Source organism: Hippopotamus amphibius, chromosome 13 (genome assembly GCF_030028045.1).
Source record: "Hippopotamus amphibius kiboko isolate mHipAmp2 chromosome 13, mHipAmp2.hap2, whole genome shotgun sequence".
In the NCBI taxonomy this organism is placed as follows: domain Eukaryota; kingdom Metazoa; phylum Chordata; class Mammalia; order Artiodactyla; family Hippopotamidae; genus Hippopotamus; species Hippopotamus amphibius.
Genome location: NC_080198.1, coordinates 42,433,609 through 42,451,405, shown reverse-complemented (window position 1 = coordinate 42,451,405; position 17,797 = coordinate 42,433,609). Strand labels below are relative to the sequence as shown.

The 17,797-nt window shown below is 41.3% G+C and overlaps 1 protein-coding gene across 1 annotated transcript in view; it reads left to right on the top strand.

Moving 5' to 3' along the window:
- SCN11A (sodium voltage-gated channel alpha subunit 11) overlaps positions 1–17,797 on the top strand; it is a 67,971-nt gene that overhangs the window by 35,187 nt on the left and 14,987 nt on the right. The window contains exons 15-22 of the mRNA XM_057705131.1: positions 593–1,018; positions 3,348–3,461; positions 4,210–4,324; positions 6,467–6,621; positions 9,954–10,127; positions 14,985–15,086; positions 15,567–15,842; positions 16,506–16,559. Coding sequence (XP_057561114.1) covers positions 593–1,018; positions 3,348–3,461; positions 4,210–4,324; positions 6,467–6,621; positions 9,954–10,127; positions 14,985–15,086; positions 15,567–15,842; positions 16,506–16,559 — 1,416 coding nt within the window. The remainder of the gene's footprint in view (positions 1–592; positions 1,019–3,347; positions 3,462–4,209; positions 4,325–6,466; positions 6,622–9,953; positions 10,128–14,984; positions 15,087–15,566; positions 15,843–16,505; positions 16,560–17,797) is intronic.

The following is a 17,797-nucleotide window of genomic DNA, read 5'->3' as shown; positions in this document are numbered from 1 at the left end:
GTGAAGCTGAGGAAGAGTGACTAGACCCATTAACACCCACAAGAGACTTCTCCCAGAAAGCTATATATTTTTGAGCTGTTGAGAGCCACAAACAAAAGAGGTTAAAAAAAAAAAAACCTGCACAAGTATACTATCTCTCAAATTGTGCAGACAGGAGAGGACCTCATAGCACAGCGGTCTTAGACATCACACCCATATCCCTGTGGGCAATTCTAGCAAAAATCCAACCTCATGATTCTGGCTGATCCCCAAGGAATATCCAGTTTTGATTTTGCTACGTGGTTTTGCCATTCAGTCTTCCCCTGGCCAGGGTCTACAGTACATGCTGCTTACACACAGATGGACTAGATCTGGCTGTTTGCACCCTTTAACTTCAGTTTTTCTTTGGTCTTATCTTGATGTCTTTATTACTTCATCAATCTCCTCTCCTTTATTTTATAGATGAACTTTCTCGGGAGACAGAAGGACGTAGAATTCTCATTTGATTTTGTTTTGTGTCTTGAGGAAAAGTTGTTGTGGAAACCTACTGTATTCTTTCCTTTGCTAAATTTTCCATTCTCCTTATGTCCCCCCTCCCTTCGCCCCTTCCCAGGTACTCAACCTCTTCATTGCCTTACTGCTCAATTCCTTCAGCAGTGAGGAGGGAGATGGACACTTGGAAGGAGGGGTCAGGAAAACCAAAGTCCAGTTAGCCCTGGATCGGTTCCGCCGGGCTTTTTGTTTTGTGATATATACTCTTGGGCATTTTTGTAGCAAGCGGTGCAGGAGGCAACATTTACCAAAGCAAAAAGAGGTGACAGGAGGCCCTGCTGCAGAGAGCAAAGATGTCATTCCCCTGGTTACAGAGATGAGAAAGGGCCCAGAGATCCAGTTTGGTGTACTGACTTCTGCACCGAAGGCCTTGAGTGTTGGGCATGATCAGACTTGGTTGGCTCCACTAGCAGAGGAGGAAGATGATGATGAATCCCCTGATGAAGATAAGGCACAGCCTGTCACACAACCTGAGGCTGGAAAACAGGTATGAAGGTTCATACATGGAGTTAAGTTTGTACAAAGCTAGAGTTGCCATGGGGCACAGGTTGCCTTCCCTGTTCTGAGCACTATGCAGAGATGATAAGGGTATAAAAATGTGGTGGCTGCACATCCGGGGCTGGTTCTAATCATGGTCCTGCACATTTGGCACAGGTGGGAGGTGTCAGAGGAGTTCAGAGGGGAGAAAGATCAGAGTGCGCTGGGGCAACAGGGGAATCAAGTGCCTTTGGTTGAGCCCTAAAAGAAGAAGTATAGAGTTTGAATTGGCTGAAAGGTGAGAAAGGGAGTGTGGAAGGTGAAGTGAATAGCACAAAGAGAGATTTTGTTTCTTATGACTTTGCCTACCACCCTGGGAAGGATCTCTTAGCCACTACACCTGGTACTCCAAAGGGCAGTAGTCTCTCCTCTCTCAGCCCTCCTCTTCCTGTATGGAACTTCTGCCCTGCAAACTAGCTGGAGTAAGGGTGATCAGGGCCCCAGTATTCTCAAGCTTTTGAACCTGGAATAGAGTCTCTGTCCTATGAGTAGAAACTGTATTGAAAACGGAAATCCAACTTCTTGGCCACATTCACCAGAAATTTAACCTTTTAACTCAGGGTTGGAGGAGATGAGAAAAGTTGGTGACCTACACCTTCTGGTGAGATACATATCTCTTGATTGGGAGCTGAGGGTAGAGGGAGCTCCATCTTCTTGGTCACATCTGCCTAGAGTGGAACTTCCATCAAACTGAGCTGGGGGTGGGAAGGGAAAGACCAGGTCATGGCTCAAGTGCCAAAGAATCTTGCTGGTATTACTGAATTGTGTAGGGTTTTTTTTAAGTAAATATTTCTTCATTTGGTATATGCCCTTAAGACAATTTCAAGAAAACTTAAATGATTTTTTACAAATATTTTCCACCACTTATGTTAATTTTCCTGTGGAGCATGTCTGCAGAGCTCCTTACTCTACCATCCAGGAAGCGAACCTCTGTATATCTTTTTTTTTTTAATTAAATTCTAAACTTATTAATTTTAATGACACTTTCAGATTAGTATACTAATTTCATTGTTTTCTCAAGTAAATTCACCTCCCTGTAGTTAATTTTTTAGAGCTACTGATTTTATGTTTGTCTCCTCATACATTTTGGAATGTAAATTTGAAAGCTCATCTTTGTGGGAGGATCTGTCACTCTCTTTGCAGTCCAATTTCTGTGGTATCTCTAATAGACCCTCTTAGGGGATCCACCTCAGAACCAAGTCTTATATTGACAACTTGAGATTCTTGCCTAATAGTGATACTAGGCATTTTGCAGATCCAGTCACTAAACCAGTGGCTCCCTTTGCCCAGGTCTTGTTTCTGAGGCTGTGCTTCCTCCTGCCTACCTAGGTAAGCAGCTTTGTATAATTGTAATCCCAAGCATTGGCCACAGCTTATTTTGACTTTCTCTCTGATGTGCAAGACTTCAGCCCAGCCCAGAGTTTCAAGCTTTGGACATAACTATGGTTTCCTTCCTCACATAGGACACTTTTATTCATCATTACCTGCTACATGCATTAAATTATTACTTTATATTTTTGTCCTGTGTCTGGTCCATAGATAATATGTACCTGTTTATTGAGTGTATGTGTTCAAAGGGGAGAAATGTTCTTAAATCATGACCTTATAGTGTCAGATGCACAGGAACCCTCACATAGATTTTAGGATGAAATCTTCACTTAAGGTGTGACTTTGCATGTCCTTCTTGGATTTAGCTGTAGGTCATCAGACAAAATTTATTTTTTATTTTTATGTTGTGATATATTTTCATATTTTCTTTTTGCTTTTCAGTTACTTATTTTGCTAAGTCAACCCTCTTTTACAAAAGAGTAAAATATTTTCCAAATTATTCTTCTAATATTTTTATTAATCTATTTTTATATCAGAATATCAAATGATTATGGATTTTAATTTTTACTATATTCTGGCATTGTAGTATTTTTTCACGGATAACTAATGATACCAGTACCATTTGTTAAACAAATTATTACTTAGCCACTGAATTGAAAGGATACAGTAAGTTTCACCTCTTAATTATTTGGTGAATTTTGTGTCTAAACCATATTGTTTTGATTATATTACTTATGAGTAAGTTTCATTATCTATTTTCTATAGTAGTTTTCCGAGAATTATTTTATGTTGAGTTTTTCCAGGAGCAGTTTTCAAAAGTAAAGAGAAAAAGGTTAATAATGTCATAATTTTTATGACAAACAGAAAACCAAATAGAATTCAAACTTGTTTCATCTCAAGTGAGATGTTGAGGAGGAATATTAATTCTACTCTGTGTTTCTTGGTATCAGGCCAATGAACTCCATCAGAGGACCAAGGAGCCCACCAGTCCAGGAGTTCAGTGTGTGGAAATTGACGTATTCTCTGAAGATGATCCTTACCTGTCAATACAGAATCCCCGAAAGGTAATTTTCCCAGGTTGTTCCCAGAAGAAACATGGCTCATCCATATACCTCCTCCAAGATAGCCACTGTGGAAAAATATCAAGATTAGTACAGAGCAAACTGCCAGAATTATTAGATGTTGAGGAGGGGTCTAGGCCAGGGTTTCTCAACCTCTTCACTATGACATTTGGGACAGGATAATTCTTTGTTATGTAGATTGTTCTGTGTATTGTAGAGTGTTTAGCAGTACTCTAGCCTGTACCCACTAGATGCCCATAGCATCCCTCGCACTGTAAAAATTAAAAAATGTCTTTAGAGATTGTCAAAATGTCTCCTAAAGGATAAAATCTATTACATTGCCAAAAGTCTCTTGGAGGGTAAAATCAATGGGAACCACTGTTCTAGCCCTATTATTCTGGGAGTTGAGGTAGCTGACAATATCAGTCTCAGTAAAGTGGCCTCCTTCTCATCACCTGGCTTCCATATTTGGGGTTAGTCAGCAGATCAGAGGTAAGATTTGGAAGGAGGAAAAGGTTGAGGTACTGTGTCTTCATGTGCCTTACCTTTCATCAGCCAATGGAGAGCAATTAGAGAATTCTTTCCTGAAGTCAGGGCTGGTCAGAACATTTAGGAAAGAACCTAACAAGAGGGATACCTTTACCTAGCTAGTTTCATGCATGAAAAGTCATAAAATAAGATATTAGGTATTAACCATGGTGACAAAGGGTGTTGGAAAATGATTCTCTCTTTCATTTGTTCTGATGTACAGAAGTCTGATGCTGCAAGTGTGCTCTCAGAATGTAGCACCATTGGTCCACAGGATCCCTTTAGGCGGGTACTTGAAATGGTTCCCAAAAAGGAACCGGAGAGATGTTTGCCCAAAGGTAAGTGACAGTATTCCTACATTCAGTTCCTGGAATATTTGGATGGGATTCTGTTATTCTTTGAAGATCTATGGTTTAGATAGATGCCTTCTTTCTACTCCTACTGGAGACAAAAGTGAAGAGTCTTGGGACCATTTCAGGAAATTCTTGATTTAGGTGGAGTCAACTCATACAGCCCAGCTACCAGGGTAGAAAATCTAGAAAAATTTCCCAGAAAGCCCACTGGGCCAATATTTTTGCCACTTGGTAGAGTCCCCAGTATATCAATTGTCAGGATGTACTAGAGGTCATAGACCAAGAGAACTTGACTGTAAGTCTGGGGTTGACTAGAACTCTTGCCAGGCCCTCAGCTCATCTCTGAAGATTTTTCTCTGGGAGAAGAGGTTCAAGATGGTTGTGTAGGAAGACCCGGAGCTCACCTCCTGCCATGTACACACCAAATCTATACCTATTTATATAGCAGTTCCTCCTGAAAAAGACCTGAGGGTTGATTGAACAGCTACTGCACGTAGAAAGACCACATAGAAACAGGTAGGAAAGGTGGAGACGTGATATCCATAGGAACCCCACCCCCAACTTAGTGACCTACAGTAGGAAGGAATATTGCTGCTGGGCCGGAGCACAGACTTGCCCACCTTGGGACACAGCAAGAAAACAGCAGTTTAAGGGGTGTCTAGACTATACTGGAAGGAAATCCATGTACTAACACTAGAGCTTCGGCCACATGAGCAGGGAAGTGCTGGAGCCCTCTGTGGGGTCAGAGGTACTAGGGAGCGCCTTTGTTTGAGTCACCCCTAGAACTCCCCCCAGTCCTCACTCACTCCAGCTCTAGCTACCCCATCAAGGCAGCCTTGGGCTCAGAACTCCCTAGGGATTGACTCCAGCCCAAGCCCATTCTAACCCCAGCTGCCCCACCTAGGTGGCCTTAGGTGCAGTGCTCCCCAGAGATTGCCTCTGGCAAGCTCCCAGCCCCAGTTGCCCTGCTAAAGCTGCCATCTACACAGGGGATACTCCCACACAAGTCCTTTCCTTCAAGACCAAGATAGGTAGCTGTTTCACCTAGTTCATAGAAACAAAAACTGAAAGTCAAACAAAATGAAGAGATAGAGGAATATATTCCAAATGAAAGAACAAAATAAAACCCCAGGAAAAACCCTAAAGAAACAGAGGTAAGTAATTTACCTGATAAAAAATTCAAAGAGATGATCATAAGAATTCTCACCAAACTAGGGAGGAAAATGGAGAACTTCATTCCAGTAGGAACTTCAACAAAGACTTAGAAAATGTAGGAAAGAGTTGAATAATACAATAATAATACAATCAACACTAAGACACATTATAATTAAAATGTCAAAAATTTGAATATATTGTGCCAGTCCCTCTGCTCTGTAAAGTTTCTGCTGAAAAATCATCTGATAGTCTTATGGAGGTTTTCTTGTATGTAACTAGTTCTTTTTCTCTTGCTGCTTTTAAGATTCTCTCTTTATCTTTAATTGTTGACATTTTAATTATAATGTGTCTTGGCATGGATCTCTTTGAGTTCCTCTTGTTTGGGAATCTCTGTGCTCCCAATCTCTGAACTTGGATGTCTGTTTCCTTCCCCAAGTTAGGGAAATTTTCAGCCATTATTTCTTCAAATAAGTCTTTTGTCCCTTTTCTCTCTTTTCTCCTTCTGAGGCCCCTATAATGCTAATGTAGTCTCAGGGATCCCTTAAACGCTTCACATTTAAAAAAATTCTTCTTTTGCTGTTCTGATTGGGTGATTTCTACTACCCTATCTTCCAGATCACTGATTTCATTCTTCTGCATCCTCTAATCTGTTAATTCCCTCCAGTGCATTTTTCATTTCAGTTATTATATTCTTCAGTTCTGATTGGTTCTTTTCTATATTTTCTATAGTTTTATATCTTTGTTGAATTTCTCCAGGAGTCAGAATTGGCATATTATGACTCCTATTCTGTTCTATTGGCCAAATGTTGTCACATGGCTGAGCCCAGATTCAAGGGGCTGGAAAAAGACTCCACCTCTTTAGTTGGAGGATTTGCAAATTCACATAGTGTGTACAAGGAGGGGTGAAGAGCTAGGCTATTAATGCGCGTGTATTATAGACACTAATGATGGTGATGCTCTAATTCCTTGCAGGCCTGGATTGCTGCTCTCCATGCTGTGCTATGAACAAGAGAATGTCCCCCTGGATCATTTGGTGGAACATGCGGAAAACCTGTTACCAAATAGTGAAACACAGCTGGTTTGAGAGCTTTATTATTTTTGTGATTCTGCTGAGCAGTGGGGCACTGGTAAATTATCATGGTGTTGTGGGGACATTGGGGATCAAGGCAGCTGGGTGGCTTCATTCTGACTTGGCCCCTCACAGGGCTGTGAATGTGGGGAAACCAAGAAGAAGTGGGATCTCTGCTGGTGTATCCCCTTAGGGGACAGGATTTTGCACAAGTTCTGGAGGAATGATACAACTGGGAAATCCCCAAGCCGAAGATGCTTTACCTGTGGGAAGCATGACCCAAATCAGCTTATTTATTTATTTATTTATTTATTTATTTATTTATTTATTGGCTGTGCCACACAGCATGTGGGAAGTTAGTTCCTCTACCAGGGATTCAACCCCTGCCCCCTGCAATGGAAGTACACAGTCTTAACCTCTGGACTGTCAGGGAAGTCCCCAGATAGGCACTTTAGAGTGGCTATTGGAGTCTTGCCCTTGATTCCAAGTCTATCCATCAGTCCTGGAGGATTTCTAGACATTTTCACTGTATCCTACAAGTTTCCTCCTCTAGACGGCAATGCTCCTATTCTCTTTTTTCCTGAAGCCCATAGTGCTGCTTTCTAAAAGGTAAAACATTAGCAGGAGAAGTCTACAGGGACCAGATTCAGATGTAAGTTGCCTTGGTATTTTTCACCACTCATGATCTCTTGAGAGGAGAGACAAAGAGATGCCACTTTATGTGTATGACAGATCCTTCCAAATTGAGGTATGCTGTGATTTCTAGTAAGGTTTCGAAATAAATGAATCTATCAGCCTCCCTAGACATATAAATTCCTTTCTGCTCTCTCTCCTCACCTTGTAGTCCTTCTTTCCTCCTCTGCACACATACCCCACCTTGGGCAACAGTATCTTCTCTCTTATCACCTACATGTTTCTCTCTCTCCCTCCCATTATGTTTTGTGTCTCCTCTTAAAATGGCCATAATATAAAACTAAATTCTCTTATTTTTTGTCATGTCAAGTGAATGAAGTACTGAGTTACCCCTTATTGATTTAGAGTCACAGAACATTTCACAAGTTGCTAGGAGAGACAAGAGCATGTCTTGTTCCTGCACTTCTGCCTTCCTGGTTAGTGCTTTACACCTGTGCAATCTCTAGGTGAAAGGAGACGAGCACACGTTGGGGCCCACCAGAGCCTGTGATCAACACACATCCCCATTTACCTGCTTACTGCAATGTAAATTATTCCTGAAACAAAAAAGCAAATTTCTCTAAGACCGTCCCAGAAAACTCCCTTGATTAATTTTTATCGCTCACCATGTAAGGTTCCCTGTAATCTTCTGGTGATTACATTTCACTAGCTCTCTATACTTCCAAGAGACAGGGTTCTTGCATTTATTCCACAAATGGTCGTTGTTGTCTGCCACACCCTGTGTTAGTCAGTGGAAAAGCAGTCATGTTGTCACAAGGTCACAGATACACACCCCATGCACTGTGTGAGAAAACTTATAATCAGAGAAGCAGCAGAGGGCACACAATCCTCCTAGTTCTTGTCTGCCTTCAGACGAGGCAAGTGTAGCCTGGGCAGAGTGAGACTGAACACACAATGCAGAGGGTTCCAGGAGAGGGACCCAGGCCCTGTTTCACTACACGTATTTATAGAGAAATGGAGACAAGAAACATCTAGTCCCTTGCCACCATATGTGGTATATGAACTAGCAGCCTCATATCACCTGGCAGCTTATTAAAAATGCAGAGTCTTGGGCCCACCCCAGATCTGCTGAATCAGAACCTAGGTGATTTGGGGCTCATTAGAGTTTGAGAAGCTCTGATTTGGGCAACTACTTAATAATGGGAGCTTCCTGGATTAGGAAACTGCCTAGTTATATTATGGAAGCTTCCAAAGCTCAGTTACTGATACCAGCCTGCTCTTCCATTGAGCAAACTCAGACCTGCTGAGCCAGCTTGTTGCTAAGTTTCCAGAATGAGAGGGGAAATGAGCTTCCAACACCATTCAGATTTGTCTCTCCTAAAGAGGCAGACAGACAATCCCTGACCTTCAGGAGCTTGGAGGCTAGTAGGGAAGACAGATGGAGTCCAGGCAATTATAGCCAGGCCCGTAGTGATATACTCAGAGAAGCAGTGGGTGATATGGGGCCATGTAGGATGGCACTTAACCCATTCCTGTGGAAGAAGGACAGTTTCCTATAGAAGATACCAGCTAAGCTGAGATCATAAAGGCTGACCAGGAGCCAGTGGGGCAGAGGAGGAGATGAAGGGCCTTCTTCAGTCAAAAGCCCACTTGGGGGTTGGAAGTAAGACTGTTTTATTCTTTTCCTCTAGGGTTGTGGAACTGTGGGATTATCTTAGTCTCTTACAGCAGGGCTGATTTCTTTCTTGCCTTCATTTGGCATTGCCTGCCAAATGACTTGGCAGGTTTAGTGCCTCTTCTTTCCTTTCTTTCATCCTTAGTAACACTGTAAAGGCCAAAAGGACAAGTGTATACCCTAGTAATATAGACCCTGAAGAGTCACACACACACACATACTTTGGGTGAAGGAAATATTTGGATGTAGCATAAAAAAGGGTCTCTCCAAAAGCTTGGATATCTAATTTTCATTATCACACTTAATGAATGTTTTGTTTTTGTTTTTGTTTTTGGCACACGGGCTTAGCTGCTCCACAGCATGTGGGATCTTCCTGGAGCAGGGATCAAACCCATGTCCCCTGCATTGGCAGGCGGACTCCCAACCACTGCGCCACCTAGGAAGCCCCTTAATGAATGTTTAATATTCAAAATAACTTACATTGGGAGCTCTAGCCCAGTGCTTCCCAAACTTTTGCAAATCATGGTTCACATACAAAATGATCACATCTGTAGGGAACACTGGAGTTAAATGGTAATGCTGTTTGTGGTGGAAGATGACAAGCCTCGGGGTTGGCAGGATCCAGAGTGGGAGCTAAGGTGTTTGAATTTGATGTTATAAGCAACAAAGAGCCACTGAATAGAGCCACCCAGGTAACTAGGAGGATGAAAGAGATGGTGTATACCACTGGGAGGTTCTGGAAAAGTTGGCAAAATATTGTTGGCAAAAGTTGAAAGGATTAGGAAAACCAGGAAATAATGTGGTAATCCATTAGGAAGATTTTTTTAAAAAACATATTCCAGGGGCCAGTTATGAGAGCCTGGGAAACTACAGTGGCAACAGAAATCTAGAAATAGGATTTTCCTTCTTCTGGTTTTAATTACTTAAGGAATTGTTTATATTGGAAAAGTTCAGCCTTAGTACCTTTTGAGGAAAACCTCGTCTCCAAGAGAGATACTAGTTTATTCAAATGAGGAAGAAAAGTAAAAAGTAAAATCAGCAGAGAATTTAACCAGACCTATGGCTGTGCTTTATCATTTCAGGCATTTGAAGATGTTTGCCATAATACACAACCCAAAATCCAAGGATTACTTAATATTACTGACCGTATTTTCACATACATTTTTATCTTGGAAATGGGTCTGAAGTGGGTGGCCCTTGGATTTAGGAAGTATTTCACCAGTGCCTGGTGCTGGCTGGATTTCATCATTGTGATTGTAAGTATACTCTCTCTGTGTCCCATGCAGGTGGAGGTTGAGGGAGGGTGGGTTGGGGTGGAGGAGGGGATCACATGGGTGCTGCTTTTCCTGTGTGCCTCATAGGAGTGCCTCTCCAAAATATTTTTCTTCACATTTATCCATCAGCAGTCCAGCCTTTCCTCGGCCCCATTCCTCATATGCTACATTTCATATGCTCACCACCTCAACCCTTTCCATGATGGTACTCATTCACTTCTCTCCATGAGCAATGCTTATGCCTGATGTACATCTAGAATAACTTTGCATATTCTCTGCTTTTCCTTCTCCTTCCAACTTTTCATTTCTTTTCAAGACTTCTCAAAACAGGTCAACAGCCCACAGATTAGGCTGGTCTCCATCTTGATTGTCAAGCAACTAAGAGGATTATTCACATACATTTTTAAATTTAATCTGAACAACAGTGTTCCCAGTTAAGCAGACCTATGTATCACCTGCCATATTACAGACAAGGAAACCTGAAGCTCAGAGGGTTAGCAATGTTTCAGGTGAAATTGAAATTCACACCTTGGTCTGTGTGATGCTAAGGCCAATAGTAGTAATAGTAGATCACATTTTTCGACTGCTTTCTCTGTACCAGGTCCTTTGCCATATGCCTCATATGCATTCTCTCTTTTAGTTATCACAGTCTTTCCATGTGGTAGTTGTTATTTTTCCCAGATACATAGGAGTAAACTAAGTCATAGAGAGGCTAAGAAACACTTTCAGGGTTGCCTAGCTAAAAGTGATGGAGGTGAGACTCAAACCTAGTAAGCCTTACTCCAAAGCCCTTGATTTTAACATCTATATCCTTTCTACCATGACCTAATGAGACTTTGTCCCTGCTGTTTAAGGAATTAGATACGACAAATGCATAGCATAAGCCATGTGGTCAGCACACCACACTGGAGAGCCATAATCTTATTGGTGGGCACAAATAGGCCATGTGGTTTGGGCATTTCAGAAAGGCATGAGTGCCAGTGGAGCTCCAACACAAGCATCCCCATAATCATCGCATGGATCCCTATCAGTTTCCAGAGTGCTAATCACTGTGCACCCATTACCTTATTAGATTATAGTGAAGAATGCATAAGACAATGGACAGGTTATTGGTATCTCTGATCTAGGACCTGTGGTTTACTGGCCTAAACTTAGGAGACTGATTCTAAATCTTCTTTGTTTAATCTCTTTCTGTGTAACCTCAAGCAAAGTGCTTGAAGTTTTTTTTTAAATTAATTTAATTAATTTTTATTGGCTGTGTTGGGTCTTCTTTGCTGTGCATGGGCTTTCTATAGTTGTGGAGAGCAGTTGCTACTCTTTGTTGTGGTGAGCAGGCTTCTCTTGTGGAGTACAGGCTCTAGGCATACGGGCTTCAGTAGTTGTGGCACGTGGGCTCATCATTAGTTGTGGCTCGAGGGCTCTAGAGCGCAGGCTCAGTAGTTGTGGCACACGGGCTTAGTTGCTCCGTGCCATGTGGGATCTTCCCGGACCAGGGCTTGAACCTGTATCCCCTGCATTGTCAGGTGGATTCTTAACCACTGTGCTACCAGGGAAGCCCAGTGCTTGAAGTTTTGACATAAGTTTTCATATGGATAAAAAGGAGAGTGTAGATACTAAATTGCCCAAATTTGACAAGATACATAAATCTAACAATAACCATTTAAAATATCAAAACAGTAATCGAGTATCACACTTTCAAAAAGGACCCCAGGCCCAGGTGGTTTTGAAAACATGTTTTACCAAACTTCCAAGGAGCTATAGACTGAATGTTTGTGTCCCCCTCACCCTCAAAATTTGTACGTTGAAAACTAATCTCCAGTGTGTTGGTGTTTGGAGGTGGGGCCTTTGGGAGGCACCTAGGACATAAGAGCATTCATTCCTGAGCCCTCATGAATGGGATTAGTGATCTTATAAAAGAGACCCCACAGTGCTTTCTCACTGCTTCTGCCATGTGAAGACAGGGAGAAAGTGGCTATCTATGAACCAGGAAATAGGCCCTCAACCAGACACTGACTCTGCCAGCATCTTAATCTTGGATTTCCCAGCCTCCAGACTGTGAGAAATTTCTGTTGCTTATACACCCAGGCTATGGTATGCTATTCTGTTATAGCAGCCTGAACTAAGACAAGCAATTAGCCCCAACCTTATTCAAACTTACAAAGAACAAAAAAAGAGGGGAGGCTTGCAAACTGATTTAATGAGACAAACTTAATATTGGTAACAAAATGAATGGAACAAAAATGCGCAGAGCAAGAAAAGAAATAATCCTTTAGGTATGTATCTGTATAAATCTCAGAGAAAGCACTCAGTAAATGTGGGCTAATATTAGCATCATACAGACCCAATTCCACCTGAAACAAATTGCTGATCCCCTGAGCTTCAGGCTTCCTTATCTGTTACATGGCAGTGATGTACAGCACTGCCTAATTCAGAACAGTATCATGTGTGTTAAATGAGAGAGAGTGTATGTGAATAATATTTTTATGTTGCTTGTTACTCAAGATTATATAAAATGATCTTTATAAGTTTGGAGTATCAAAATGTAAAATGTTTGGAGTATCCAAATGTAAAACTTTCATTTTTTTGTTGTTGTTGTTCACAATACTGTAATTATAGTTAAAGACAGGCTAGACCCTGGGGACAGTATTTGCCGTATATACAACAGATAGTCATTATCTATGGTATATAAATACTTATGCAGATCAATAAGAACAAGACAACCCAGTGCAAGAATAGGAGAAGGATGAAAACAGGCAGTTCACAGAAGGAGCTCGAGTTCTAATAAATGTATAAAGAAATACACACTAGTTATATCACCAGTTAGCACAGACGTGCATATTAAAATGAGAGACTTCTTTTTACTCATTAGATAGACAAAATTTTTAAGTTGGATAATATCTAATATGAGAAAGATTTACAAAAATGGAATTTCTAATTACTGCTAACTCTTTTACAGTCAATTTGTGGAAAGTTTTACACTATTAAGTAAAATTACGAATGAGTCCAATTTGTAAATCCAGAACAACCACTTCTAATTATACATCTACGGAAAATTCTTGTGTATGTACCCAGGAAAAATGTACACACCTGTCCAGTTTGCTATTGTTCATAGTAGCAAAGAAATGGAAATAACTTAGATGTTCACCAAGGGGGAATGAGTTCATAAAATATGAATATTTATATGCTGTGATATTTCACAACAGTTAAAAGGAGCAAACTATAAGAATATATGTCAATATGATAGAAATCTCAAAAACATACTGCAGTGTGATAAATGCAAATTAGGTAGAAATAAAATAAAACTAGTGAAGACTTCCCTCCTGGAAGAATGCCATAGAGTGGGAAAGAATGTGGATGTTTTTATGTCTGCGTGTCTCATCAGTGTCTCCCAATTGGTGGAACAGAGACTGGAGGTGAGGTTCCAGATGAAAAAGTGTACAATGTCCCTCTAGGAATATCTTCCCCACCCATGGTAATAGTCATTTAGTAAAGCTGGAACTGCTAAGCTTAGCCATCCTTTTCCCTCTGGCTAGGATCAAAGTAGGTGTATTTGTAGAAAAGCTGATTAAATAACTCTTCTCAACAGGCAATGCTGTCAGAAACAAAAGAACAAAAAAGCCTACTTGAAAAAACCATTATAAATAAACACATTTTGTATTGATGGTGACTTTTTAAAGTTGATTACAAATTTTAAAATCTGGTTATTCTGTCATATTCACTCAATTTCTCTCAGTTTGCAAATATTTTACTTCTACAATGAGATTGGCAGGATTACTGGGGGTTGTTTTTAGATAACAGTGAACTTTGACATCAGCTTAGACAGGAGTATCAAAATTCACTTCCTGTCATGCCGAGCCACTCCCCTTCTAAGTTGAGCCTCTGAAGGGTCTGCCTAATCAATAAGAATTGCTGAAGATCTGCAAATAGTGGTCTTCAACTTAAGCTCAGCATGTTTGTTGAGTTTTGAGTTAGTGTATTTACAGAGTTTTTCAATCCTCAGTCCTGTCCCATTGGGAAGAGGTAGGTTAGGAGAGAATATTGGATTTAATTCTCCAAAAAGGAGCTATTTGAATGAGGGGAAATATTAGCAAACAAAGAATTATTTCTTTGTAACTTTATTTTGATATCATTTCAAACTTACAGAAAAGTTGCAAGAAGTAGTGTAAAGAATCCCTTATACTCCCTCCCCAGATTCACCAATTATTAACATTGCAGCCCATCTGCCTTATCATTTTTTCTATTTTTTCCCCCTAAACTGCTTGAGATTAAGTTGCAGGCATCACACTCCATTAGCCCTCAACATTTCAGTGTGTATTTCCTAAGAACAAGGATATTATCTCACACAGTCACAATACAATTATCAAGGTTAGGAAATTTAACATGATCCAATACTCAAACCCATATCCATTTTCAAATTTTCTCAATTGTCACAAGATTCTTTATGGCTAATTCACCCTACCCACCCACCATCACCTTTCCCCCCACCACAATCCAGGATCAAACTCAGGATCCCACATGACATGTCATTGTCATATCTCTTTGGTTTTCTTTAATTCAAAACACCTTCTCAGCTTTTCTTTGTCTTTCATTAAACAGATCATGTTTAATGATCTGATTAAATACATTGTTCTCACCCTTATGAGCTGTAGCTTTGCCAGGCAAGGAGGAAAATAGCCGCTCACCTGCCCTCCCCTTCCAGCAGGATCTGGTTGGTTTCTGTGTCTAGATAATCCACTGTGGGCACAATGAGTTTGCATCTCAGAAAGATGGCTCTTAACCCCCACTGAGTTCTCTGGGCAGCAAGTTGGGTGCACTTCCTGTGGCTTCTTTTCCCACCAGGTCTCTGTGACCAGTCTCATCAACTTAAAAAGCTTGAAGTCCTTCCGGATTCTGCGAGCACTAAGGCCCCTGCGAGCGCTGTCCCAGTTTGAAGGAATGAAGGTATGTCCTTCAGGTGGATGGGAGGAAAGTCAGCTAGCAGGGAAAGACGAAGAAGCCACCTGCTTTTCTTGGGCTGGGCTTCCCTTGGATTGCTAGCCTTTTCCTGGACTCCTTCCCATCTAGCCCACTGCTTAGAATTTCAGAGATGGAGAAGAGTCTTAAGATATAATCTTCACCAAAAAGTGCTTCTGTGACAGCCGAGATGGGCTCTGGCTTCCCTTCAGTCCTAGGGCAGGTGTCCCATAAGTCTCTAACACCGTCATTAGAGGACACTTCTCAAGTGATGCTGTGGCAACAGAAAGGACCCATTATGTATGAAACTGGGAGCAGGGCTTGCCATAGGGTGGGGGTTCGGGGTTGGCACGTAAAGACGGAGCTCCAAGAAATCCAGCTCCATACATTAGACTCATCCTGGGAAGATCAAGACCTTGTTGAGTCTCACACATCTATTATGTTTTTCTCCTGTTCTGTTTCCTTAAGGTGGTAGTTAATGCTCTCATAGGTGCCATACCTGCCATTCTGAATGTTTTGCTTGTCTGCCTCATTTTCTGGCTCGTATTTTGTATCCTGGGAGTAAGTTTCTTTTCTGGAAGTTTTGGAAGATGTGTTAATACAACAGATGGAAACTCAGTTATAAATTATAGCATTATTGCAAACAAGAGTCAATGTGAAAGCGAAAGTGGAAATTTATCCTGGTTAACCCCGGAAGTCAACTTTGACGATGTGGGAATGGCTTATCTGGCGTTGCTGCAAGTGGTAAGTGCTGTTGGTTTGTTCTTCACTCTGGGGAAAGAAACCTTAAAAAGAATCATAAACCATTTCTCAGCTAACAAAAAATACAGTGATTCTATTGAGATAAGAGAATCAAAGCCCAATTTCTCATGTGGGAGCTAATGCCCTCTGGAATTGTTCCCCATCGAGCATCCCCAACTTTATTTTCTACTGAGCCTCAACCTCCAGGTGATGCCCCATAAGAGTCTGGACCTCTTACCCTGTCCTAAATGGTTGAGTCTCAGAGAGACGTGGAGCCTCAGCTGCTAAGCCATGCCATTAGTAACAATTCCCTGTGGGAAAGTCAGCCCCAAGTCAAATCGTGGTTGCAGGATTTTAGATAGATAGTACAAACAGATGTGGAATCAGGAATGAACCTTAATCAGGCTCTTTGCAGCAGTTGGTCCATAGCTTCTCTAGCAATTTTTAAGACAGAAATTTTCTCTTGTTTTTAAACTTTTTATCTTGTGAAAATGAAGAAAAAAAAATCCAAGACATCTATCCTCGAATTTCCTTCTTCTGTCCTTTTATGTGGACATTCAGCCCTGGAAGGGTGGGACATCGTTTTGTATACATCTGCCCAATGGACTTGCTGGCTTTTAATGGCAAGTCTATAATTGTGTTCATGTTTCTCTGCTTTCGTTGCAGGCAACATTTAAAGGCTGGATGGGTATTATGTATGCAGCCGTTGATTCCACAGGGGTGAGCTTGTGTTCTGCCATGTTCTAGAGTTCTAGTTCAAATCAGGAATATCATGACTACATGGACAGCCAAGAACTTCTTGTATCATAATTCCAGTGGCCAGGATTCTTTGCCTTGTTTTCATTAGGACTAACACTATGAAACAGGGATTAAAAGGGCTCTTATTTATCCTCCTGTGAGTATTACATCCTAGCATGCTCCAAAGTCAAGTCCTCTTTCTCCATACTGACCACTCATGTAGGTGGTGGAGCCAGAAGCAACAGAATCACAGGATGCCTTGATTTTCCTCTCTCACTTCTTCTTCAAGTGAGTGGATAGGCAGAAGCCAAATTTCAAAGGGTACTTGCTCTTGACTGTGGGAGAACCTTAAGATTGGACTAGGTCTGAGCAAGAGACCCTTCAGTGGCTCCAGGCTCCCCAGAGAATAAGGGGGTTTCTAATTGTTAACTGTCAAATTATAGTTAAATAAAAAGTGATCATAGATTCCCAAGGTTGGAAGAGTACTCAGCAATCTAGTCCAGTTCTATTTCCCAGCTGGGAAAATTGAGGAATAGAAAGGAAGAGTGTTGCCCAGAGTCATAGCAAGAGCAAATGGTTGAATCAAGAATAGAATCAGCACTGCTTATTTTTTCCTGTCATCACACATGTGTGCTGTTGTTTGAGAGTTGCAGAGTTGATGCCTGGCTCATAGTAGATGTTCAGTACAGCTGATAGTAGCAGTGGAGGTGATATGAATAGTGTTATAGTAGTAGTAGAGGCAATTTATAACAAAGGAAATGTTTAAAAATATGAATGTGCTTATTTTTTTGTCTATATGAATACATGAAGTTCACCTGTTTACCTTAGTCATCCTTCTGCCTTGAGGTGGAGATAGGGGATAGGGAGGAGATCTTATGTATGACAGAAGTAGTATGTGTCTTATATATGTTCCTTGAGTGAATGGTAGGTGGGTGGAGGTGTGTGGTGTGCCTGTCCTGATGTGGTCCTGGGACATTCTAACTGGTGTGTGCTAGTATGATGGCCCTTGTCCTTATAGACACAGGGCATCCTACTGTTCTCAAATAGTGAAGCTGCAACTGGTGAAACCATGGGCCTTTCTCCTCCTTCAACTCAAACGCTGACCCTCTGCCATATCCTTCACATGGTCTCCTGGCCCAGCAGTCCATTCTCATCCCTTACTATGAAGCCCACCATGGCAGGCCCATGGCTGTCAGTCCACGTCCAAGCCACATGAGAAC